Here is a 24538-nt window from a genome sequence, read left to right as displayed (position 1 = left end):
GATTGTTCATGTCCTTGTTTGTCAAGAGCGAAGCTCCTCTGAGTTCGGCTTTAAAATGTAAGAAAAGCTCAGAAGACCTAAATCGTTCTCACTCACACACACACACACATACAATATTTGTTGCCAAACCTGTTCTCGGACTCAGCATAGAGCAACACTGCCATCCCCTGTCTGCCTCTGTTCATTACTCTGACGTCTGCCTCAGACCGACTGTGCTGCAGAGGGCACCAAAGTTGTGAGGACGAGCAGAGTTACGCAGGCCTGGTATTCTGCCTTCAGAGCACAGCAGTGGAACTTGAAATGAAATGGGTCAAGGAGATTTAGATCTAGGCCATTATTGTCAAAGAGAACAATGAGCTTAGACTTTGGAGTAATTGGTAGAAAAGGGTAAGCATTTGTCATGTTAGTTCCGACTGGGTTCTGTGACTACCTAATAGGCTTTCACACAATTTACGGAGGCATTTTTGCTTTATTGCAGCCCAAGCCATATTTGCTATCCCCAAGTATAATTAATATGCGTCATCCTTCAGTTGCTTGGCAAAGACAGCCACTCTCTCCGGTTTAAAACACTAAAGCCTTAAATTATTTTGTACAATTACATTTCTACTCATGCAACAGTGGTGATTTCATACTTAAGAATTCTGTTTCGAAGCAGATTATTAATTCATCTTTGTTCTTCTCTTTTAAAATAAAAGTAGAGTAGGGCTTGCTGTCATTCAAACATCGACTTATACTGAGTGTACAATTACATTTTGGCCAGTGTTTTAAAAATGTAAAAAGAAAAAAGACCACTTCCAAATTGTAGTTGTGACGGACAATTAACCTAAACGACATTTGGATTAAGCCAATGTCCTGCACAAACTGAAATGTTGACTTTACGATGGTGCTATATGGAAAGCTGATGGATCACCAAAGTCATTCCAATTTATTGGAAGGACATGGATATCTGTTGGACCAGTAGTTAATGAGGCATTTCACCAAAACGGGTGGCCGAGAGGTAAAGGCAAAATCATCAGGCTTTATCATCTAGGGACCATAAATGGCTGTTAAAAAATAAATACAAATCCATGCAATAGTTGTTGAGTCTGAACCGAAGAGGTGAAACAGCCAACAGAACGATACTGACAGCCCTAGAGCCATGCCACCAACATGGCTACAAACCCTGATGAAAACAGTAAAATGAAATAACATAGTCTTTAACAGTCGGACTGTACAGAGAGAAACTGAGTGTGATTCAGGAGGAGTTCAGATGAGGATGAGGTAGAAAGACACAGATGACCTGAGACTGTCCCTCTCTGTCCATCTCTGTCTCCCTCGCTATCTGCTGGCCTGCCTGTCAGTCTGTCTTCATCTATCTCTTCCATTTTACTTTGTTAACTCTCAAACAGCCACACACACACACACACACACACACACACACACCCTCCTTTTCAGAACAGATAAAACTCTAAATTGATGGGGAGTTACTAGATGAACTTGCTTAAGGATACCCAATAACCAGACCTAGCTAGCAAATAAGCGGGGAGCTCTGGGTGCAGGCAACATGAAGGAAGGTTAAACATTATTTATTTACACATACTAGGCAGTTTCCCTTTAATGTTATTAATTACACCTGTGCTTTTCTGGCTATGATATGATAAATCAAAATGTTTGCTGTGAAAAAGCCCTACAGTAAAGAGGCGTTGAGCTGTTACTACTTGCTGGTAAAAGATTATGTTTTCCCCCGAAACTGTAATAATTCACCACTAGAGGAGGACTGGCGCTGGATTGAAGGGAGTGACTGAAGAAGAAGAACAAAGAGCATTCTTCAGAGCATAGAGGTGGTATTAACATGTGGAACTGGATCTGTTTTCACAGAAGCATCGTGAAATGTCACAGCAGGAAAAGCACAAGTGTAAATAATAAATTAATGATGGCTGAATTAGCACATGGCTAACTGGGACACTGCAATGGAATGGAGCCATTGTTGTGCTTTTCCCACTATGCCAAGTCAAAACGTCTGCCGGGAAACATTGACTCGTCAATCCGTGGCAGGAAAAGTGCGGCGGTAATGAAGAACATTAAAGAGGGCTGCATTCTACTTCAGTAAGATAGTTCCAGCATCTCATATTCTGCATGCAGGCACACTGGAATACTTACTGGAGCTCAAACTGTTTGACTGGGAACAATTAAACCAGTTCACACAATTGGCACTAAAATCATCCCAAAATGGGATTTGGTCTTTCCTCTGCCTTCCCACACTACATGTCATTATACGCACAGATACACCCATGCACACGCGCCGCTTCAGGCAGATCTCCTACTACGTCCCATGTATCTGTGTGAGGGTCATACTTCTCCACGCTCTGCAGGTAGGTCCCTTTAGAGCAGGAGTAACCCCCAGTGACGTACACGCAGCCCAGCATGGCCACCGCCCCGCACTCTATCCTCCTCTCCTTCATGCTGGCAAGCAGAATCCATTCCTCTGTGTCTGGGTCGAAGCGTTCAGCGAGGGTGGTCTGACCCCCTACCAGGTACAGGCTGCAGTTCAGAGACACCAGACACATCCCATACTCTGCCAGGAGCAACGACATGACAAGACACGGGTTCCAGTCTTAGTGTCATTATGGAAGTAAACAATTCCAAAGGCTGAATTGGAAACAGCAAATTTTGGGGTTCTGTCTTTCTGCATGTGCAACTGTGATACATTCAGTACAGTAAGTATCTTTTTATCCCTGAGAAGTTCAGAACTACCTGGATGGGGGCAAGCGGTAAGGATGCTCCACTGGTCCACATCCACCTTGTAACTTTGGATCTTATTGTAGCAACAGGCGCCCTTGAAGCCATAATTACCACCTGCTACATAGATGTTGTTTCCCAACACAGCCGCTGAGGCATTCCCTACACCTGTTAGAATGGACACGTCATGTCAATTTATAGCAATATTTGACATTTAAATGAAATGAAATGATTTGTTAGATAAGAGGATTGCTACCACTCTCATTAACAGCGTGGAGGCTACAGTCAGCATTCAGAAACTGACTCAACCAACAGGTAAAAAGGTCTGCCGGCTCCTCCAAAGCCCACCGAAATAACAAAGAACATTTAATTCATATAAAAACCAAAGAGTGGATCTAACAAGCAGTGGTTTTATGTGCAGGAGTATTTGTTGGTTTCACCATCATCTTGATTGTGATATTTTTTGACAAAATGCAAAATGTGACAGCTGCATATGAAATCTATTTGAAACAATATAGAGACCAGCCTTAGACCCGATGCAGTGCTACAATGTTCCATCTCTGGGAGTTTCAATGTTATTTTTGTCTACACATTTTAAAAAAAAGGACGGAGATGAAAGATTTGTACAGTTTGTAAAAGATTTTTTTTTTTTGGACTCTATAATAATAATTCTGTTCTAACAATGTATGGCAAATAAGATATGTTAATGTCTCATCCTTCAATAAAAACAAAATTAAAAAAAAGAAACAATATAGAAATGTAAAACATTTGACATACTTGTGGAAACACACCTTGCACCATATCAGCTACAGCCGTCCACCTCCTCTTCAGCGGGTCAAATAGTTCAGTCTGTGGCATCGCAGAAGCTCCTCTGTAGCCTCCCATAACATACACACAGCCACAGCAGGCCAGGGAACAGTGGTAGTACCTGCAGGGAGTTTATCATTATTATTATTATTATTATTATTACATATTTTAGAAGCAAATATTTTATACCAGATTTCATAAAAAGTTCAAACAATGTTGCCAAAATAGAAATATGCTTTTAAGTTCAATAACTTGATCAGTGTTGAAGAGTAAGTATACAAACTATACTCAAAGATTCAAGCGGTCACATGGAACTTTAATTCTGAGTTGACTTTGGCAGTTCCTGTGCACTAGTGTTTCCCAGAATGAATACTGCATTGCAGGGCCTCAGAAACCACAGAAAAATAGAAAGACACATTGGAGAATGAGGCATGGGACTTGTATTAAGAGCAGCGGACCTTGAGACCATCACTGCCAACAGCATCTCCCGACCGTCCGGCCAGACTAGCCGGAGCAAGCGTCACCCCCAGCCCACTCTGCTGCCACCCCAGGAGGATAGGGAAGGACTTTATTTGAATATTTCCATTTCATTCTACATCAAATTTAAATGTATCAGACGGCTTCAGTTACCACCTTGGGAGCCACTGAAAAACCACTCAGTCATACAAGCTTGAGTAGCAGATCCAAGCATTTCAAGGCAAAAACACTGCACAGCTGTTTACAACACTGGAAAGTTAGCACTCATTTTATCCATTTCTATCTAGTTTTCATCACTGCCAGACAAACAGAAGGTATATAGCATTTACATTACAAAGTAATCTACCAAGAATACGCACTTGCATATATATGATTTGCAAACACAGCATTATATTTTGTTCCTATTGTTGAGCCAGGTTCAACTTTTTCACCCATTTCAGCCTGTTTTTTTCAGCTGCTTAATGCTCCGATATGTTCACCAGCAAGCTGCAAACGTGTGCTGCTTGCTGCTGGCCAGGTAGTGTGCAGTGGGTTTATCACACACATGGCACAGATGGGAGGGAGAGACGCACACATAACAGTAAAACTGTGGGCCCCAAAAGCGAAACAACGAGTTAAAGGATGATTAAAATGCTCAGCTGTGGCCCTTTTCAAATTAGGTACACTGATTTGATCCACTGTTGTATATACGTATTGATTATAGCTTTAAGTAAAGCTTCTTCCATCACTCCAGTCATGCCAGGAAACGTAGGAGCTTTAAGCTAAATTTAAAACAAATAAAAAAAAATTATATTTTCTCAAAATACCTGGGAGTCAACATGTGCTGCCCTTCCGTCCAGTAGTCACAATCGCCGTTGTACTCCCAGACTGTATCCAGCACCTCAGTGGTGTTGGTTCTGTACCCCCCGCTCACATAAATGGTACAGCCCAGTATGGCCACCGCATAGCTCTCCTTGGAGTGACCTGGCATGTCTTCACCCTGCACCCACTCCCCACTCGACAGGTCCCAGCGCTGAACCTCGGACAAAGGGCGCCAGTGGTATCCCCCGATTACCATCATCTTGGCGGCGGATCTCGTCCTGTGAAACCTGATGGAGGGCTGTCTGAGCACAGCCGTTACTGTGAACGTAGAAAGGAGGCTGTCCAAGTCACTTAGCTCATAGGAACCACGCATTCTCAGCAAGGCATTGCGGAGGCTTGTCGGGTTAATGTCCAGTGCTACAGAGGAGAGGTGTTTTTTTCGGATGAGAGGGTCATGACCCAGCCACCTGACCACCGCCTCCGCCACCACTTCCTGGTTCTCCTCCACTAGGACCGTCCTCAGGCTGTCAGGATCCAGTTCTAGAAATTCCTCCTGCTTGATAACCTCCTGAAACCTGCAGGGGAGTAACCTCTGATTAAATTACCCAGGAATCTTCTACAGAGAATAGAGTGACTTTGGCAGCCATAGATTAGAGTAAAAATATGTATACACATAGGGACTACAGTAGATCATTATGATTTATTACTGTATATCAACATAGTTAAGAGCCTCACATTAATGACTGGACTTTTCAAGGTCACAGCACAGTGGAAAAATATTCAATTACATGAAAAGCAAAAGCACACATAAGAAAAGTATTGTTCTATGGCATCAATACTGCAACAAACATTTAATTAAGCAGAGTTGATCTCTGACCTGCCTGCTAGCATCCTGCAGGCTTCTTTCTCCAGGTTAAGGCACGCGTGGAGCCGGGAGAACGCCAGCATGCCGAGACAGTTGTCTACTTCCAGCAGACGCACCAGGAAGGCCTCGCAGGCCTTCTTCACCGCTCCAAACTGCAGGAGGTCGGCCGCCTTCAGCAAGCTCTCCACGTTCAGCTGAGTTATGGCGAGTCTGGAGGAATAGATGTAGTCTACCAAAGCTGACAAGACCTCCACTTCCACCACTGGGAGCCTGAGGAGAGGAGAGGAGAGGAGAGGAGAGGAGAGGAGAGGAGAGGAGAGGAGAGGAGAGGAGAGGAGAGGAGAGGAGAGGAATTCTTCTGCAGAATTGTGATGGAATAAATAGGGTGATGTAACAAAACAGAAATTTGAATTTGACTGTACTTCACAGCGAAGAGGGAGACAGTTTTTGTTGATTAGTTCAATTCTAAATCAAGAAAGTGCATTGTTTTGTTTAGATACAGATAATACTAAGTCATACAGTAGTTATTAAACACAAAGATCAGTCTGTATTAGTTAGATATTGGCACATAAAAATACAAAGGACTCCCATTTTGGGTTTTGGAACTATTTTCCCCCCCAAGTGCTGCTGAAATCCATTAAAGGCTAAGTGGGTCATCCACATTGTTTCGAATAACATCATTGAGGGGACAATATGGAAGACAAATGTACAATTGTGGTTATTGGCTGGCTTCTCTCTTTATGGCCCAACCCCCCTGTTAGCTATTACCATCTGGTCACGCAGAGCCCAAGCCCCTGCCTCGAACATGCTGCTTTCAAAGGTTTTTGTGATAATCTATTGATTGCTTGAAGAATCTCTTCTCTCTTTTCTCAACCCCCCCCCCTCTCTCTCTCTCTCTCTTACAGGGGGGTCGGAGGTCAGGGAGAGCTGGGAACGGCACTGCTGGAGCTGGTGGGTCTTCATTGTCTCTTTAAAGGCTACTCAGCTCAGCAGATGTTTGCCAATATGAGAAACACGGGACATGAGCCGAGGTTGTCCACTTGAATGGCAGCCTTTTAAACCACTGATCCATTAGATTTGCAAAATGTCCTCAACTGGATAACTAAACAAGGTCGTTACGATGCTGTAAGCCACAATATGAACCAGAACACTACTGTCTGTGTAGCATCTTGTCACAATTTCATATTTATTATTCTTACAATCAACCTTGCCCTTGTCATACGTACACATTTGCATACAAGAGAGTCTCCCTTCAGTATTTAGCATTACCTGCCCAGTGACACAAGGCTGGGGTCAATGCTGATGGCAGCTGACGGCAGCGGGTCATTGGGTCGCTTTAATTGGCATAATACATCAATTGTGACCATGGGTGCAAATTACGGACCCCTCAATATATCATTGTAAGCATAAATAGTTTTATATGTATGTGAGGTAATAAAACCAGCTGCAAATACAAAACAATGCGTGTTTAAACCCCCACCTTCGTATGCCTCACAGTGGTCTGGTCCACTGCTCACCATTCCCACACAGCAGCTTTAGGTAGGGCAGGTGTCTTAACAAGAACAATGTTTGACATTTCGGCCTTGTTTTGAAGCTGAGAGGAGTTTTAGGAGCTTTAATGGCGGCTGCTGTAGAGCAGGCTGTCAACTGATTACAGGGTTGAAGATGACCCCTTCTCTCCCTTTCTCTCCCCTTTTTCACCTATACACACCTGACAAGGCTATTGGTCCTCTCCTTCATGTCAGCAGTGAACATGGCCCTGAAGTAAGAGCTGCGTGCACAGAGCGCCACCTTGTGGCAGTGCAGGACCTGGCCGGAGGAGCACTGCAGGGCGATGTCCGTGAACAGGCCTTCAGAGTAGAAGCCTCTCAGGGCATCCAGCACCGCCTCCGGGTGGCTCACGTCGTGGAAGTCATACACGTAGGGATCCTGGGGCCTTCTGGGTAACGGCGCTGCAGTTTGTCTGTGGCGTTACAAAGTTTGACTCAGCGGCAGAGCAACAAATGTGAAGGAACATCCATGTCACATGATCCAAACTCTTTTTCTCCAAAAGAGAAAATAGAGCATCACAGTTCGCACATGGAGTGTATAAGAGAAGTGCACATAGTTTCTGGTTTTGAAAAGGGAAGCAAATACCAAATTGCCATAAACCTGCATTCTTTCTGATGGCAAACAGGGGAAGGAGGGGCGGAGTTCAATGGCTCCAAAAAGAAGTCTGATTGTATGGGAGTGTATGGGAAAATGACAATACCTCTCAGTTGATTTATTACCACCAGAGAGAGAGAGAGAGAGGGCAACCTTTGAAATGAATGAAACCTATATGTACATACACTACTCACTAAAAGTTAGGGATATTCAGCTTTCAGGTGAAATTTCAGGATGAACCCAAAATGCATTCTAACCTTTCCAGGTGAACTTAATGTGACCTTCTCTAAACCTTTGAATGCACATGTCCAACTGTTCAGTGTCTCAGTACTTTCTGCACCAGTTGCTGTTCTCTAACAAGAAGCTTAACAGCAACATTCACAACAGGTTTGATCCATGAATCCACCAATACATTTCCTGCTTCAGGTAGAATTGGTATTTAAACAGTCCTCCTCATCCTGCTGTTCACATTCTGACATCATGAGACCAAGACGACACCTAACAGTTGATCAGCAGCACCTCAACACTGGAGGCTTCAAACAGGAAGTCCTCAGACGGAGGTGTTCACTGAGACTTGTGGTATACCTACCACTGTTGTTAGATTTTCTTTCAATAAATTGTTTAAGATGAATAAAATCACCATTGCATGCTTCTACTTAAATGCCCTACTTTCATGATATAATATCACTGTAGCATTAACTTTTTACATTTTCCATATATGTCACCTGAAAGTCGAATATCCCTAACTTTTTGTGAGTAGTGTGTATATATATCTATATATAGATATATAGATATATATAGATATATAGATATAGATATAGATTTCTAAGTTTGATTAAAAAGATGCATTTTCAAACTCCAAAAGTCCTGCATGTGAACTGTAATGAATCTTTGGGGTTATGTGTGTTTTGGAAAAAGTGGGATGTAGCCCAAGTTACTGAGGAGCTCTACTGTCTCTTGTCCCATTCTTCACTTTGGTGCACAAATGAGACAGTTGCCTGCTGAAATCAAAGATTGCTCCTTTAAATATTTATCAGCACTTCATGCATATTAAATGGTGTTATGGTGATATAATACACATACATGCATCTTTTGTGGTGTTAGATTATGGTGTTGAGTTTCTCCTGTAGATCTGGTTTCCCCTGGAGCAGCTCTTACTAATATTATAACACATATGGAAAATACATCATAAAGTAATTAGTTATAGTATAAGTGACACCATCTCAGCATCATGCCTCTTGTGTATTATGAATTCTGGCTCAGAAACTCGTTGGCTTTGGATATTTCCCAGTGCTAACACACTCTAAAGTATGTGGTAATAGGCATTCTGGAGCCAAATAAGAAAAATACAAGATTTCCTGAACAAAACCATGTTTTGAGCGAGATATCAATGAGCATGAACAATGGCAGCAGCATACCTGATCAGCATGGTCCTCAGGATTTGATGATGATGTTCCACTGAATTTCTAAATCTGCAAAGAAAACAGTTTATTCTCTCCAGTCAGTGAAAATAATCGTGACTGATTACTTTTGACTGACTTTTCATCTGGCGACGTCGCTCTGCCTTTAGTCTGCAAACACGCACAGATGACAGTCCGTGTGGGAACTGATATAAAGCACGCGAGGATTACGTCAGGTCGTGACTTTCAAAATAAAAGGTCTCTTTAAGTTTGTGCATTGTACATTTCAGAGGGAATTATTGCGCTGTTTGTAAAACTAGCCCCACATTTACAACAGCTGTAGGAATTAAAATTACAGATTAAGGTTTTACATGTTGTTTTATCAGTGTTTGATCAAATGTGATGCATTATTACACTACTCGTTTAATTACACAACACCAAATGAAGGTTTAAATTGGCACTGACTAATTCAATATTACACACTCACCACACCGATGATGATAACATGTCTGTGACACTGCCATACTTCCTTGTTAATGTTTCTGTACTTTTACTTTCAAAATTTGACAAATGTAAGCCTTTACTTTTGAGACCAAGTTTCCCTTCTTCCGGTGACGTGAGTCTAACTTGACGCAGCCGTCACTGATGGGCTCAGCCTCCTAAACACGGTGTCACCTGCGCTCCATCTCAGCCCTGAGGGCACAAATCAACCAGGATCATCAACCAGGAACACACCATGCCCTCCTCGGTGTCACAGACTGAATGGGAAATGAGACTATGGAAGCTGTAAAGAGGAGGGGGGGGGGGGGACACATTTTAATCCAGAGGCCTATTAAGGCACCAGGAATTATTATTCATAAATGGAGCTGGATCCCTCTCTCTTTGCACCCCTCCAATAAATTTGTTAAATTACTCAGCTAATCATTTTGCCTATGATGAAAATGTCCATCACAATTTCCCACAGTCCAGGGCGACTGTGTGGCTTCGTCCAAAACTCAAACCCAGAGATATTCACTTCACAATCACAGAAGGCCCAAGAAACCAGCACATATTCACATTCGAGAAGCTGGAACCAGTGAATCTCGTCATTTTTTCACTAACAAAGTAACAAATTCTTGCAGAATGAATCTCGTCTGATCAGCCATTAATCAAACATTATTCTACTAATTGATTAATAGTGGAATATGGTGTAAGTGAAATAACAGCTTAAAGTACTGAGCTTCTCACCAACAGAACTCACAATGGATTGAAGTCCATTCTAAAGCAAAACAGCTTTTAAGAGAGACCAGGCATGAAGTTGTGAATGATCTGATGCTCCTCAATGAGTTTATGATCATTTTAGTGTATCATGGTTAGTATTTTGTGCTCTTCTGTATGTTTAGGAGCTCTTCTCACACTTGGTCTGGTTGATAATCCAGTGTTGCATGTAAATTCTATTTTTGAACATTCTGATTAATTTTTCCAACTACTGACTTTCTTCTGAAGCTGAAGCTGTTTACTAGTACACAGAGTACAGCCCCATGAAAACATGCACCTATTAGTGAGAGGTTATCAGGAGAGTCGTCACGAGTGTAGGCCCGACTGTTCTTCAGAGTGAAAGCTCCGGTGGACTTTGGCACACAACTGGCCCGTGACAAGATCACACATGTGCACATATCTGATTTAGCAACATTTGTTCCACCATTAAGTGTTACGAAGAACGTTAATGTCTTAAAATGAGAGAGAAAATTCCCTCCGTGGGTCAGTTTCACGCTGTCGGATGTTCTACGCAGCCTCGAGAGAATGTGAAGACGGGTGTGAATATTTGGTGTTTTTCCACAAACGTTGGGACAAAGTGCCCACAGCGCCTTGAGAAAAACTTTACATGTCTTCTGGCTGCGTTGCTGCATGCTGTTCTACCAAGGTTACAACAGGTAGACTGACACTAGGAGTCACGCCATCATGAAATCAATGCAACAGTTCACTACTGGCCTGAACACCAAACCTTCAGAGTAAACTAGTCCAAACTCCCACGTTTGACAGCCTCACCGATGAGCCTGGCTCTTACTTATGCAGCTAACCATCTTCCTTTAGTGCACCAAGAATGATCGAGAAGCTTCTTCCCACCGAAAAGTGAATTCAGGAAGTAAACAAAGCCTGCTGAGTCTTGGACCATAATACCAGGTTAGATCTTCGGCGGGCGCCGTCTCTGTGAGCATCCTGCTCCAATTCCATCCTAAAATCCTTCTGCGTTTCTGCCAATGTAGTGAAACTTTTTTTTTTTTTTTTCTGTCAGTCACGGGAAGGAATATCTTTGCATCTTCACAGGATGCATCTGAAAAGAGAAGATAAATACGTTCTTCAGTTTAGTTTGAGCGGCAGCAGCACATAATACAATGCACCAATAACGATTTTCACTTTTCTATTGGATCTATTGGATCTATTGGATGGACTGGCACAACATTTGGTCCAGAATCTCACCGTTGGCAGAAGATGCATCCTGATGATTTTGGGAATCCCCTGACTTTACCTGTAGCGCCAACATGAGGTTGACATTTGTGGTTTTGAGTGAAATGTCTCCACAACTGTTGGAGGGATTTCCAAGAAATTTGATTCAGACATTCATGTTCCCCACTGGATGAACCGGGATCACTCCATTCATGCATACAAAGCAAAATACATCCGATACAATGCACTCCAAGAGCGTTACAGTTTCACAAAGGCAAATTAAGTACTGTGGACTGTCAAACCATTATTTGATTGAACAGCATTAAGACAGAAACATGGATACAAGAGGTGTCCGGTTTTAATTGCATCATTAGAGTTTCAAGATTAAGGATAAACAAATAATATGTCACGTCGGCCCATGTGTCAACTAAAATCTCTCAATGCGTGTGAAGCCTGGACCGCTGAAGGGCGCTTTCACGCGGAGGAAAGAACTGGACTTTTTGTTCGTGTGGCTAAGACGAATAGTTTAGGTTTATGAGTTAACGTGACGTGGTTGAAACAATCGAGACGGCTTCACGCGTGCGACTGCAAACCTCAGACCTGAGATGTAAAACAGTTAAAAACACAGACGGGCAAAGATGTTCACAGCCACAGAGCGGCACACATTACATACAGTGAATGTACAGAGTATAGTAGGCTAACATATCCAACTATGGGTCATTAGCTCGTGTGTGTGTGTGTGTGTGTGTGTGTGTGTGTGTTCTCCCTCTGTAGTGTTGGAAATTACACTTTCAGATTTAGTAACATTACACAACTTTGACATGTTATGAACAACTTCGTTTGCATTTTTCTAGAAATTAGAAAACGATGAAAATACTGTTTGATCCCTTTGCTCTTATTTAGCCGGAGAAGTGGGTTCATGTAGAGGTGTTACATCAGCGGTGCTGTGGCCCTGATCTAAAAGGACAGATTTCAGAACGGGCCTCTTTCATTTTGACGTGTCACTTTGGGGAAAAGCCACAGGTGTAAATAATAAAATGTCTGATGGCTGAATTCCATTTAGCTGCTTCAGTCTTAGAGTCCGTCGCTGGGACACTTCGACAGAACATCGTTAATGCTTTAAGTTGCACTTCCTGCTGTGACAAGTAAAAATGTCTGCTGTGTGAAAAGGCCTGTTATATATACGCCAGTGATACATACATGAGGTCGTAAGGTCTATTCGTGTGTTTTCTAGTGCTGCGCAAAGGCTTTCACGCATAAGTGATGAGTGATGTCTATAAACTCTTAGTTATGAACATACTGGAATGAGATCACCACCGATGGGGTGGATAAAATGCTGCGTTTCGATACGGACGGCTGAGAGTTGATACCTGGAAACTGGTCCGAGGCCAATTCCCCGTGAATAAACGGTTCTTGGGAAATGAGCTTCTGCGCTCTAGCTTGAGTTCAATGAGAACACTGATACTACTGTTGGCTAAATACTGAGATAGAGCTAGAAGTTCATTAGCTTAGCTGAGCATAAAGGCTGAAAGCAGGAGCCAACTGCAAGCCAGGCTCTGTCCAAAGGTAGAGAAATCCAGTAGAGCTAAATAACACATTTGCTTGGATTAAACAAACAAGTATAATATATGATTTAGCTTACAGGTTTTGAACAGAACAACACCAGCGGTTTCCCCCTGCCTCCAGTCTTATTGCCAGGCTGAGCTAATTGGCTACTGGCCGTATTATATATTTAGTGTACAGACGCTACAGTGGTATTAATCTTCTCATCTAACCCTGACTTTTAGGGCATTATCACACATGATGTCTTTCCTGTGACCCCTGCTCCTGCTGTGTCCCGTCCAGGATCTCCCTGAGTTTCAGCTCAACAGAACCAGTTAACTTGAAAGTCCTCCTAGCCCTTCCCCGCATCCCCGGTCGGACAACAATGAAGATCTTGAATACTAAATATAACTTTAACTGAACTATGATCCGGTGTCAAGCACTCACTGCACGAGTAAACGTTGTTTCCCTAGTTTCTTCTTTCTTATCAATATTGATCAATATTGTATTGTACTACACCTGTTTATAACTGAGAGACTTTAAAGAGGAAAAATCAATTTTCAAGGATTTGTAAATATATTAAAATACTTTTAAAGCCAAAATTATACTTTAAAATAATGAATACTGTCTTAAGGATGTATAAAAATTAAAACAATTACAGGGAGCGGGGTGTTCCCTCCACTGTGCAGGCTCCATAATTGCAATAAGTGCAATATTTTAGTCACAGCTGAGAAGCTGATCAAGTATTGTAGTCCACAGCCCGAGCTGTTACTGCATACTAGCTTTCAGTTCCTCGAGGACGTCGATGCCGCTGCTCCAGGCTACGACTTTAGCTTTTAGAGGAGTGTTGTCTGCTTGACCTTCCAGTCTGGCCAGCAGCTTCTCCAGGGTGTAGCCCTTCCTGGGCATCACAACGTCGGGCCCCCTCAGGCAGGAAGTAGGGCAAAGATCGTTCCCACCGTCCCCCACGTAAAAGATCCGCTCGTACTCCACGCCTCCGTCAGACTGCTGCGACAGATACAGCTCCAGGACTTGTTTCTTACAGAGGTTGACGGGGCATCGATCGCAGTCGTGAGTGTGATAGCACTGTACCTCCATGCGCCCAAGCTCGTTGAATTTAGCCGGGTTGGTAAAAACCTGATCGACGGCTGCCTGGAGTCCAGACGCGCGGAGGATCCAGTCTATGAACATGGTGTTGGAGTCAGAGATGACGATGCAGTCAATGGCGCTTTTGTGCTCGGATATGAATGTCAGCAGGTCTGTCATTCCGGCTGTGAAGGGGATGGTCTCCATCACGCTGCGGACCCTGTCGGGGCTGACCTCCTGGTCTCCTGGGTGGACACACAGGAAAAAGGTAAGATGGGTGAGGAACAAAACACGCAAGCCGGTTGGAAGCATAAATGTTTTGGGAGTATGAGTGAATTCTCACCTATGTAGCTCATCACTCTGCCCATGAACTCAGTCCAGTGGCCTTTTCTGTAGGAATTCTTCACCGAGTCAGGAAGCGTCTTATCTGGAAGACATCTGGGAAGAGGAAAAAAAAGAAAAAAAGATCCACTATGGAACAAAGTGCTGATGTGGTTTAATATAATAAATATATCAAGTTGTATTTCATCTGTGGTCCTATAGTGCATAGTGATCACGTCAGCGTGACATTTTGATCTCCAGGTATCACACAGTGTTGTTGTCCTGCTCCTGTAGATGTTCATACATTTCGCAGCAGTAAAAATCTGCACAGTGCAGAGCGATTAATGAATCGACTTAATCAATGTATTATTTACCTAATCACCCAAGTGTCACTGTTGTCATCGACCACAGTGTGGTCAAAATCAAACACCATCAGAGTCTTCATTTTTCACCTGGAAAAAAAAAAGCATAACACAGCAAGAACTGAAGTAAGTCTGCAAAAATTATTTTGGACCAAAATATTGATGCATAATATATAATATTCAGATAAACTTGTGTGATGCATGTTTGCTCAGTCCAGTCCTGACATCAGGGTTTGGTTAATGTTTCACTTTCTACTTGTATTATCAGTTGCACTGTCACGCCCAACCAACTTATCTGTCACCTCCACAGACCCTTACTGCCTCCAATAAACTGCCCCATGCAACAGCTTTATTGCGCTAAATCGCTCTCCTCTATATGCCGATTGCACCACAACACCTCAATTAACCCCGAGAAGTTTAAAGTTCTTTTCTACTCACAAGAAAAGGTTAAGGTTTAAACTCGCGATGTTTTAAGTGACTGTTTTTTTACAAGAGGTCTGGTGTACCCTCTTCTCCTTACTAGTAGACGGCCTAGCAGCCCGGCTAATCCTTCCATTCAAACTCTGCTCCAACACTTCAGACGAGCCTCAGAGGGAATAACGGGGCTTACGGTGGTTTCTACACTAGACAATCCACCCGGGTTAAGACACATGAAATACAAAACACTAGCTAAAACGGAGATCAACAGCAGACTAACCTCAGCCTGCCTGACATCTGCCCCGCCGCTCTGTCTTCCTCCTCGTCTTCTTGTGCTGGAAGATGTGCATCAATCCCGGGCTCGTTGCCGCCACCTGCTGGCGAAGTGAAGTGATGTTTCTGGACTTTTTGAAATGGCTTATAATTAATATTATTATAGCAGCTGTCCTTCCCACAAACATGCGCTTAGAGACAGTGTGCTAAGTTAAATCTATTTTGGAGAGAGTGTGTGGGGTTGTTTTATGAGGAATAACTCCATCTATAATCGCACGCACCCCTCAAGGCGTCGTTCCACCATTCGACCGCTGGGTGGCAGTAGCACACAACTTGAACTACGCAGCAGCAAACGAAGAAGAAGAAGTCCCGTCTGCTTACTTCCTGGTTGGAGAAAGTCAAGAATCACCCATCCGCTCAGATTGTTGTTTTGCTTCATCTTTAAGTCCGGACAGTGATTTTATTTCCACCAACATGTTCAGGGGACTGGGGACGTGGTTGGGTTTGGAGAACCCGGCGTACGCGAAGACGTCGGACGACAAAGAAAACCCGCAGAGCGTGGAGCAGGAAGAAAGGGTGGTAGAAGCACAAAACGAGGTAAACAAACAGCAACCAGCTGACCAAGACGGAAAACAGGAGACGAACCAGGAAAACTCCGAAGAGAACAAAGGGCTTGGCGGTGAGAAAGAGCTTGTTTTACCCGTGTTATTCTCTTTTTGTGCGACATATCTTCATTTCACGTCATGCTAGGAAGTAAAGTTAGCTAACTTGCTTGTCAGTAGCTCGAGGATGTGTTTGTTTTATTCAGCGTCACGTCCGTCAGTTGTCCATGTTAACTCATCATGGACTCGTTCAATCAGCAGGATATAGTTTTAGAACGGGTTCCCCATCGTGTTCTTCATCCTGTCTAAATGGAGCTACGGCTTCTGCTTTGTTGGTTGTTGCACAGTGGCAGCAAGAGGGTGTGTGCAGGGTGTGCAGCAGGGACTGTCTGCTCAGAAGTCACACAATGTGCACAATGCAGTGCTGTGATCATCTAATCCTCTTCCTCCACCTCCTCTTCCTCCACCTGCAGGTTACATCTTCAGTTTTGCCTCCACTGCCACGAAAAAGATCTCTGAGTCGGTGGTAGAGACAGCCCAGACCATCAAGAAGACTGTGGAAGAAGGCAAAATCGACGGCATTATAGACAAGGCATGTTTCTCTTGTGGCTTGTCGGGCAGGTTTGGCAGCTTTTAGCTCGTGTGGAATTGCAGAACAGTTTCCCCAGCATGCCACGACTTAATTGTGATGATATTCCATCAGATGTTTTGCCGCCAAGGCTGTCTTTTCACCCAAGTGATACGTCCTTTTGCTCCATTTAATGTGTGTGTGTGTCTGTATGTGTGTGCATTTGCAGACTTTTCTAGGAGACTTCCAAAAGGAGCAAGAGAAGTTTGTCCAAGAGAAGAAGGCAAAAAAATCAGGTAAAGGTAATAGTGGAAACGAGAGTTTTATTTACAATAAGGAATGTGTTACTAATCAAATAAACTTGAACTCCATTAAAGACCCCCTGCGTTACAGGGAAAACTAGCTATTCGATGAAGCTGCATGCATCTTCATGGGAAACACTGAGATCTTTTAGGAAATTTAGGACTAGAAAATGGTGAAACAGTGGAAAAGTGTCTCTAATGTAACAGTGATGTGGAACCGCGTCATCACGTCCTCATAATAGGAAGAAGCTGTTAACCCAAGCAAAAGATAGATTTTCTTTTTCTAGTATCTTTATAGCAACATTTCAAAATATTTTGCTCATAGGTTTATTACATATCACTGAAGTGCAGTTTTTCACACAAGGAAGTAAAAAGGCAACTTTGAGGGGGGGAAAAAAATGAATGTCAGGCCTTAAAAGTACAACACCAGTCACGTCATGTCGCTTTGTCAGACGCGGTAACATAGTGACATGGGTCATGTGACAGATGTGCTGAGTGCTACATCCAAAGGTCAGATGTGCAATTTGAAAAAGACTATATCATGAAGACAGTCCTTGTAAAACGTACAGTGTGTAACAAATATATATCTATAGCAGCATAAACAGTATATACACTGAAATAACCTGCTGTAACTGACATAGATATATCATTAAGTGGGACCGGGACCGTATTGATAGACCCTGTGGCCATCTTTATGTTCATCGGTGCAGCCGCAGCAGAAATAAGGATATCATGATATTAGCCCCTGTTATCACAGATTCAGGCGTATGTTTGTGTCTGTGTCTGAGAGATGAGATAAGCACTAAGTTTTTCAGACTGAAGGTGTGTGTGTGCATGTGTTGCTGTTTGTGTGTAGAAGCGGCAGTGCCTCCCTGGGTCGGCTACAATGAGGAGGAGACAATCCAGCAACAGATCCTCGCTCTGTCAGCAGTAAGCACACCCATCATACACTGTATGAGTGTGTCAAGCATGTCTGGGGCATTATCCCCTTCAATCACTATTTACCTCTGATTATATCTGGAGTAATTAGCCCTTGCTTTGGTCTGGCTGCTGATTCTAGGACAAGAGGAACTTCCTGCGAGACCCTCCAGCCGGTGTTCAGTTCCACTTCGACATGGAGCAGATGTATCCTCTGGCTGCAGTGATGCTGGAGGAAGACCAGCTCCTCAACCGCATGCGCTTTGACTTGGTTCCTAAACTGTCAGTAGAATTTAACATTATGAGCCTGTTTCTGCAAGTGCGCTAGCCAGACACCTTTAGCTTTTGGAATCGATATAGAAGTGATATTCTAAAACGTTTGGTGATGTGTTTGTGCTCGACAGTGTGAAGGAGGAGGTCTTCTGGAGGAATTATTTCTATCGCGTGTCTCTGATCAAGCAGTCGGCTCAGCTCACAGCTCTGGCAGCGCAGCAGCAGCAGCAGCAGAAGGACGGCGAGGACAGGGGGGCGAGCATTTCACCTGAGGACGTTGTGTTAACAGGTCAGACAGTCATCCATGACTTAACGACAGCAGAGAACAACCATAAGCACCTTTTCCACCGCAGGAATTTACCCGAGATTTTGAAAAACCTCGGTGCGTTTCCACCGAAATTACCCAGGGGAAAAAGTACTTAGTAGGGGTGTAGGACTTTTCAGATTCCCCCGGAATTCCTGAGGGGCGGGGCTGTGTGCTGAAGAACGCTGATTGGTGGAACACACTTGCAGCGTTCCGCACTTCCGTTCACCCGCCATGTTTAAGCCAGTGTGGCTGCAAACTTGTTTATTTCATTTCTACAAGCTTCACTTCGGTTGTGTTTTGATCATTTGGAAAATGGAGCAAAAGAAGAGAAGCCACGAGAAGTGGACAGACGACGAGGTCCAGGCTCTTTTGAGTGTATTTGCAGAGGAAGAAATACGAATAGCTGACAAGCAGCCGAAACAAATTCCCCCATATGTCATCAGCCTGATTTGAATAAATGTTCCAGAACTTTGAGGTGCGGTGGAAACGTAAACCACACAGATAACCAGGAATTGTTTTACCCAGGTAAATAAATTCCTGGAAATGTTGGTAGAAAAGGGGCTATTGTCACATATGTTTGGGTATCAGTACTTCTGATAGCTCATTAGGCCAGTCCATGAAAAGATGTGACTACTAATTCATAAATGCACCATTGTGTATTCTATTTCCACTCCTTGTGTACATAAAGCGGGCGTGTAAAGACTGATCAACAGAGGACGTGGTGAAAGTAAACACTTCACAGCACTGTATTATTTTTGTTTGTAGACAATGTCCGACCAAAGACTCCTCCAGTTTCCATCAGCGACATACAGAAGGTAAGAGCAATGAAATGGAGACACGTGTGAGCGTTCTTCCCAATAATTGTTGTAAAACTGAAAAAAAAAAAGTAGCTCAGTGACTTTCCCCTCTTTTTTGACTCTCAGCCGCCTCAAGAAGAAGAGGAGGAGATGTCGACGAGTCCTGGAGTTTCCGAGTTTGTGAGCGACGCCTTCGACTCGACAGGCATTGACAAGGAGGACCTGAGGAAAGAGATGGAGCAGCTGGTGCTGGATAAGAAAGACAGCACCCCCTCTCCTGATGGTCAGCATTCTACCAGTGTCTATTGATTCCTCAGCACAGTAAATGACTGTCTTGCTCATAATGCCCCCCTTCCCTTTGCATTCAGACGAGTCAGCGGACTGGGAGAAGGAGCTGCAGCAGGAGCTGCAGGAGTACGAGGTGGTGACCGAGTCCGACAACAAAGACGACCAGTGGGATCAAGAGATCGAGAAGATGCTCCAGGCTGACGGCAGCTAGACGCCCGCTCCGTGTGTCTGTCTCTGTACGGCGATCTGACCCAGAATGAAGAGAAAGAGTGACCAGTGATGCACGAGGGGATGAACTTCCACATCCTCTGCCCCACCCGACTGTGATTACTATCCTGTTAACACGCTCCTGTACCAATGAAGGCGTAGCTCCAATAATAGCAGAGCGTGTCACCTCGGCTGGAAACGGTGGTCAGGTTGAGGCGTATTAGTAAAGTGCTACTTCATTGCTCCTTCCTAAATTAATTTTATCGACTCGCCTTCCCCCGACCCTCTCTGTTTTTCATGGGGAAAGGCCACTAGAGGGCGCTTTAGTACAAGAACCAGGACATTTTATAATTGAGGGGACCTGTTAAATTGTCACATTAAATGTTTCCGCTGCTGTTCTCTGGTGGGTTGTACAGTAAAGTATTAGTGTAGTTGTAGTAAAGACAAATGTAAAGTTAAGTTTATGTAAATAAAGAGGACACTATACTTTAGTAGAAGTTGCATTTTGCTTTCATTACATCTGGTCATTTTACATTTTGTATCACATTTTGACAAACTCCTCTGTGCATGTCTGATTTTCTTCATTTCTCCGCAACTCAAATTTTCTGTTTTACCTGTCACCCTTTTAATAAATATTTATCTGTTATTATGCACAGTATACTTTGTGTGTAAGGTGGACACAAAGCCCGGGGGCTCAAAAGTGATGGGGGGGGGAAAAACGTGTTTTTGTATCAGCTGGACATCCATGTCTTCCTCATACGTATGTTTATTCTGAATTCATTTGAGGTCCATCCTGGATATAGAATGAAGATAACACTTTAGAGAAGATTGTTGACTGAAAGCGGTAAAATTCCTTATAATAACAGAAGTGTGATAGGATGTGATTGCAGACAATACATCAGGGACAAGCTGGAACAAGAGCTGTGCGCTCAGGAGGTCTAAGTGCAGACAGCGATAAAAAATGCACTAAAGAAATACACTGTAAGCAGATAAATATTCTGGTGCACCTGAGGACACAAGGGGATGTGAGGGGAAGAAACATGGAAGAGTACATAACTGTCTGTATTTGTATAGCACCTGTCTAGTCATTTTGACTACTCAAAGCGCTTTTACGTCACATCCTCATTCACACACTCACACAAGAGGAAACTACACTACTCACAAAAAGTTAGGGATATTCAGCTTTCAGGTGAAATTTCAGGATGAACCTAAAATGCATTCTAACCTTTCCAGGTGAACTTAATGTGACCTTCTCTAAACATTTGAATGCACATGTCCAACTGTTCAGTGTCTCAGTACTTTTTGCACAAGTTGCTGTTCTCTAACAAGAAGCTTAACAGCAACATTCACAACAGGTTTGATCCATGAATCCACCAATACATTTCCTGCTTCAGTTAGAATTGGTATTTAAACAGTCCTCCTCATCCTGCTGTTCACATTCTGACATCATGAGACCAAGATGACACCTAACAGTTGATCAGCCGCACCTCAACACTGGAGGTTTCAAACAGGAAGTCCTCAGACGGAGGTGTTCACTGAGCTTAGAGGGTCACAGAGTGTCATCAGGAGGGTGTAACAGTGATACAGAGACTGGAAGAGTCACAGAAAGGAGAGGAGTGGACGTCCTTTGGCCACATCCCAATTTATTGAGACACTGAAAATGTTTTGTTGTGGTATACCCACCACTGTTGTTAGATTTTCTGTCAATAAATTGTTTAAGATGAATAAAATGACCATTGCATGCTTCTACTTAAATGCCCTACTTTCATGATATAATATCACTGTAGCATTCACTTTTTACATTTTCCATAATATCCCTAACTTTTTGTGAGTAGTGTAAGTGTAAGTTGGAGGGGACTATTTCTTCACACACATCCACACACTAGCTAAAAGCTCCAACACGCTATGCTTCAGGAGCAAGCTGGGGTTCTGTGTCTTGCCCAAGGACACTTCGACATGCTGACTCATAGGATCCAGGGATCGAACCGGTGACCTTCCGACTGATGGACGACTACCTCTGAGCCACAGGTGCTTCGATTTTCCTTCAGTATTTCCATGTCATGCACCTTTTTACCTATACTCTATACAACACTACGTCTCACATGCAAATAGTGTACTTCATCTTTTAATGCCAACTACATACTCGAGTCCAATCATCCCCACTTTTTGCAAAGTGATAGAACCTAACATGGACGACATGATGAAGAAAGACAAGGGACAAAAATATCATAATCTCCAGTAAAATATTTCACTTTTCAGTCCTGCTCTACTATTCTAGCAATAGCACTGTGCCCTGACTACTGACCAAGCTGTGGTATAGTTCTGGTACAACCAACTACACAGGAACTCCTCAGCATACTGTTATTCATTTAGAGTTCACACTGCGGCCGTCTATGTGGGACAAGGGTGATGAGAGTCTACATCGCATGAGGTCTTGCCACTCTGAGGTAAACTTAGATGCCACATTGACCTGTGGATTCTATGTCAATGTCGCCACCATACTGGACTGGCCTATAAACACATATAAGTAAAGGTAGAGCTGCAGTTTTTCTCGATGGAAATGACAAGAATGTTTGCATTTTGAGTGAGTCATACTTCTATTTGAGAGATTTTGATCTTCAAGCAGTAGAAAAAAAAAAACATTTTGAAAAGAAAAATGTCAGTCTTGTCCGATCCAAGATGACTCTGACGTCGACGCATTGCAGCAACTGGCCAAAGCAGTCGATGTGACTTACGGTCACTGCCCAAGCTGCTGTATTTGACACGCTGGGAGTGAGAATGAGATGCCTCACAGTAAGTCTATAGAGGAACTGAAAGATAATGAATGATGCAATACTCCGTGGGAGTGGATCAAACAAACACAAGATGCAAAACAAGGCACAAGCAAGTAGTACAAGAGTAAGAAACACATTTTAAAAATGCTAAATATTAGACTTTTACCTTAGGCTCACTGACAAGTAATATTTGATGACAGAAGAGATTCCTCTTTTAGTTATGTGATGTTTCCTTTGGTGTATTTATTGTACTTATCATATGGTAACCCACAAACACCAGATAAGACAAATTTACAAAGCAGTATGGCATGTAGTATGTAGTTTATACCGCAGTTTATCGTGTTGTCAAGAAAAGCTTCTCATGACGTCTGATCCTCCCAGTTCTTCCCCCCTCTCCCCTCTTCTCCTCTCTGTTGTGCACCGCGTAATGAATGCCAGAATAAAAACAAGAAAAACAAGACATGATTTTGTCTCGATACTAATAGAAACCTTCTTGATCAACCTTCTTCATCCCTTGGCTGCCATGGAGATCGCATTGTTTCAGGATGTTTCTCAAGGTAATGTCTGTAATGGTCTCATAGGCTGACATTTAATGTATGGTTTACACGCACGAACGATGCTCTTCTGACTGACTGTGAGGTGGAACCGAGGCAATGGTGCGGAGGTGGGTGAGAAGAAAGTCAGTGGAGAGAGTGACTAAGTCAGTGTGGAATGATGTAAAAGAAAGCCTGGATGTTTGAGTAGTAGAAAGTCTGTAATCATGTTAAATGAGACAAACACATAGTTCTACTTGTGCCAACCAGACAGTCAAACTTGTCCCTGCATGCTCCTGACGTTTCTGCGTAAGAGTGGTGGAAACAGATGGCACGCTGTCTGGAGTGTCAACACTACTCCCACCACAATGAAGACAGCAAAATGAATTGGAGGATAAATACTCATTTGCAACTGGCAATCAATAGAAGGATCAATATGCAAATGTGTCCTGTGCTTTCTTTCTTCTGCGTGGGTTTGATGTGTGTGTCCAAGCGTGTATTGTGAAAAACAGACAGCCTAATGGGCTATATATCAATGCTGCACGGTGTGTTTCCTCTTTGTTTTGTCTCTCTTTCACACACACACACACACACATCATTCCCATCACAACATCACAGCCGGGGTCCACCAGCTGGTCTCTAATAGGACATACAGTTGTCACCATGGTGACAAAGCCCAGCAGATGAGGAACCACATGTGTGGTTTATAGCTCATGTGTGATTCTGGTTTAACAATCTTTTAATAATGCATAAAGGCAGGCCTGTGTGTGTGTGTGTGTGTGTGTGTGTGTGTGTGTGTGTGTCTAGACCACATAGCCTGCAGATTTTCTTCTCTGTGTTCCAGACAAAGAGACAGAGAAAACAGAATAACCATCACTATCTCTAACCTGCCAGCATAACAAAAGGGAAGGAATCTTTCTAAAATGCGGGAGATTTAAAGTTTAAAGAGAGGCAAACTAGAACAGAAAAAAGAGGGAAAGGATAAAAGGTGTTTGGGGGGTGAGGGCAAAAATATGGGAAAGAGAGAGGGTGTGAAAAGAGAGAATGGGGGAGGAGCTGAGGAGGCAGAGAAGGAGCTGCATGGTTTCTCAAACCACCTGCCATTTCAAATCTATTGCTACCAGTTATCCTGAATAGTGAGTCGAGAGGTTTGGTATATATTTGACAGAACCAGGTGGAGAATTAATATAGAATACAGTATAAATAAACAGGTGTCAGACACATTAACACGTGAGGTGCGCTACTCTCAGGAGTAGATTATACTGTAAACCATGAGATAACTGATAATGGTGACATTTGCATTTCTGCTCAAGGGCGAAAAGAAAGAT

The 24538-nt window shown here is 43.2% G+C and overlaps 3 protein-coding genes across 3 annotated transcripts; 1 reads left to right on the top strand and 2 right to left on the bottom strand.

Annotated features, from left to right (window-relative positions):
• Positions 1-2240: 2240 nt before the first annotated feature.
• On the bottom strand, positions 2241-9242 carry LOC139201845 (kelch-like protein 23). Its single transcript, XM_070831312.1, has 7 exons — positions 9232-9242; positions 7380-7631; positions 5681-5938; positions 4809-5378; positions 3510-3646; positions 2734-2886; positions 2241-2554 (listed from the first exon to the last, which is right to left on the bottom strand). The coding sequence occupies exons 1-7, from the start codon at positions 9240-9242 to the stop codon at positions 2241-2243; spliced, it is 1695 nt and encodes a 564-aa protein (XP_070687413.1).
• A 2738-nt stretch (positions 9243-11980) lies between these two features.
• On the bottom strand, positions 11981-15697 carry phospho2 (phosphatase, orphan 2). Its single transcript, XM_070829985.1, has 4 exons — positions 15649-15697; positions 14964-15041; positions 14612-14706; positions 11981-14513 (listed from the first exon to the last, which is right to left on the bottom strand). Exons 2-4 carry the CDS (start codon positions 15032-15034, stop codon positions 13951-13953), a joined length of 729 nt encoding a protein of 242 aa, XP_070686086.1. The 5' UTR covers positions 15035-15041; positions 15649-15697; the 3' UTR covers positions 11981-13950.
• Positions 15698-16023: 326 nt separating this feature from the next.
• Positions 16024-20394, top strand: LOC139198972 (synapse-associated protein 1-like). The gene is made up of 9 exons (XM_070827972.1): positions 16024-16320; positions 16717-16835; positions 17041-17107; positions 17970-18043; positions 18174-18313; positions 18436-18593; positions 19377-19426; positions 19535-19691; positions 19777-20394. Exons 1-9 carry the CDS (start codon positions 16116-16118, stop codon positions 19905-19907), a joined length of 1101 nt encoding a protein of 366 aa, XP_070684073.1. The 5' UTR covers positions 16024-16115; the 3' UTR covers positions 19908-20394.
• Positions 20395-24538: the final 4144 nt, after the last annotated feature.

The sequence above is a fragment of the Pempheris klunzingeri genome, chromosome 1, assembly GCF_042242105.1.
Source record: "Pempheris klunzingeri isolate RE-2024b chromosome 1, fPemKlu1.hap1, whole genome shotgun sequence".
Lineage (NCBI taxonomy): Eukaryota > Metazoa > Chordata > Actinopteri > Acropomatiformes > Pempheridae > Pempheris > Pempheris klunzingeri.
This window is presented reverse-complemented; position numbering and strand designations above follow the sequence as displayed.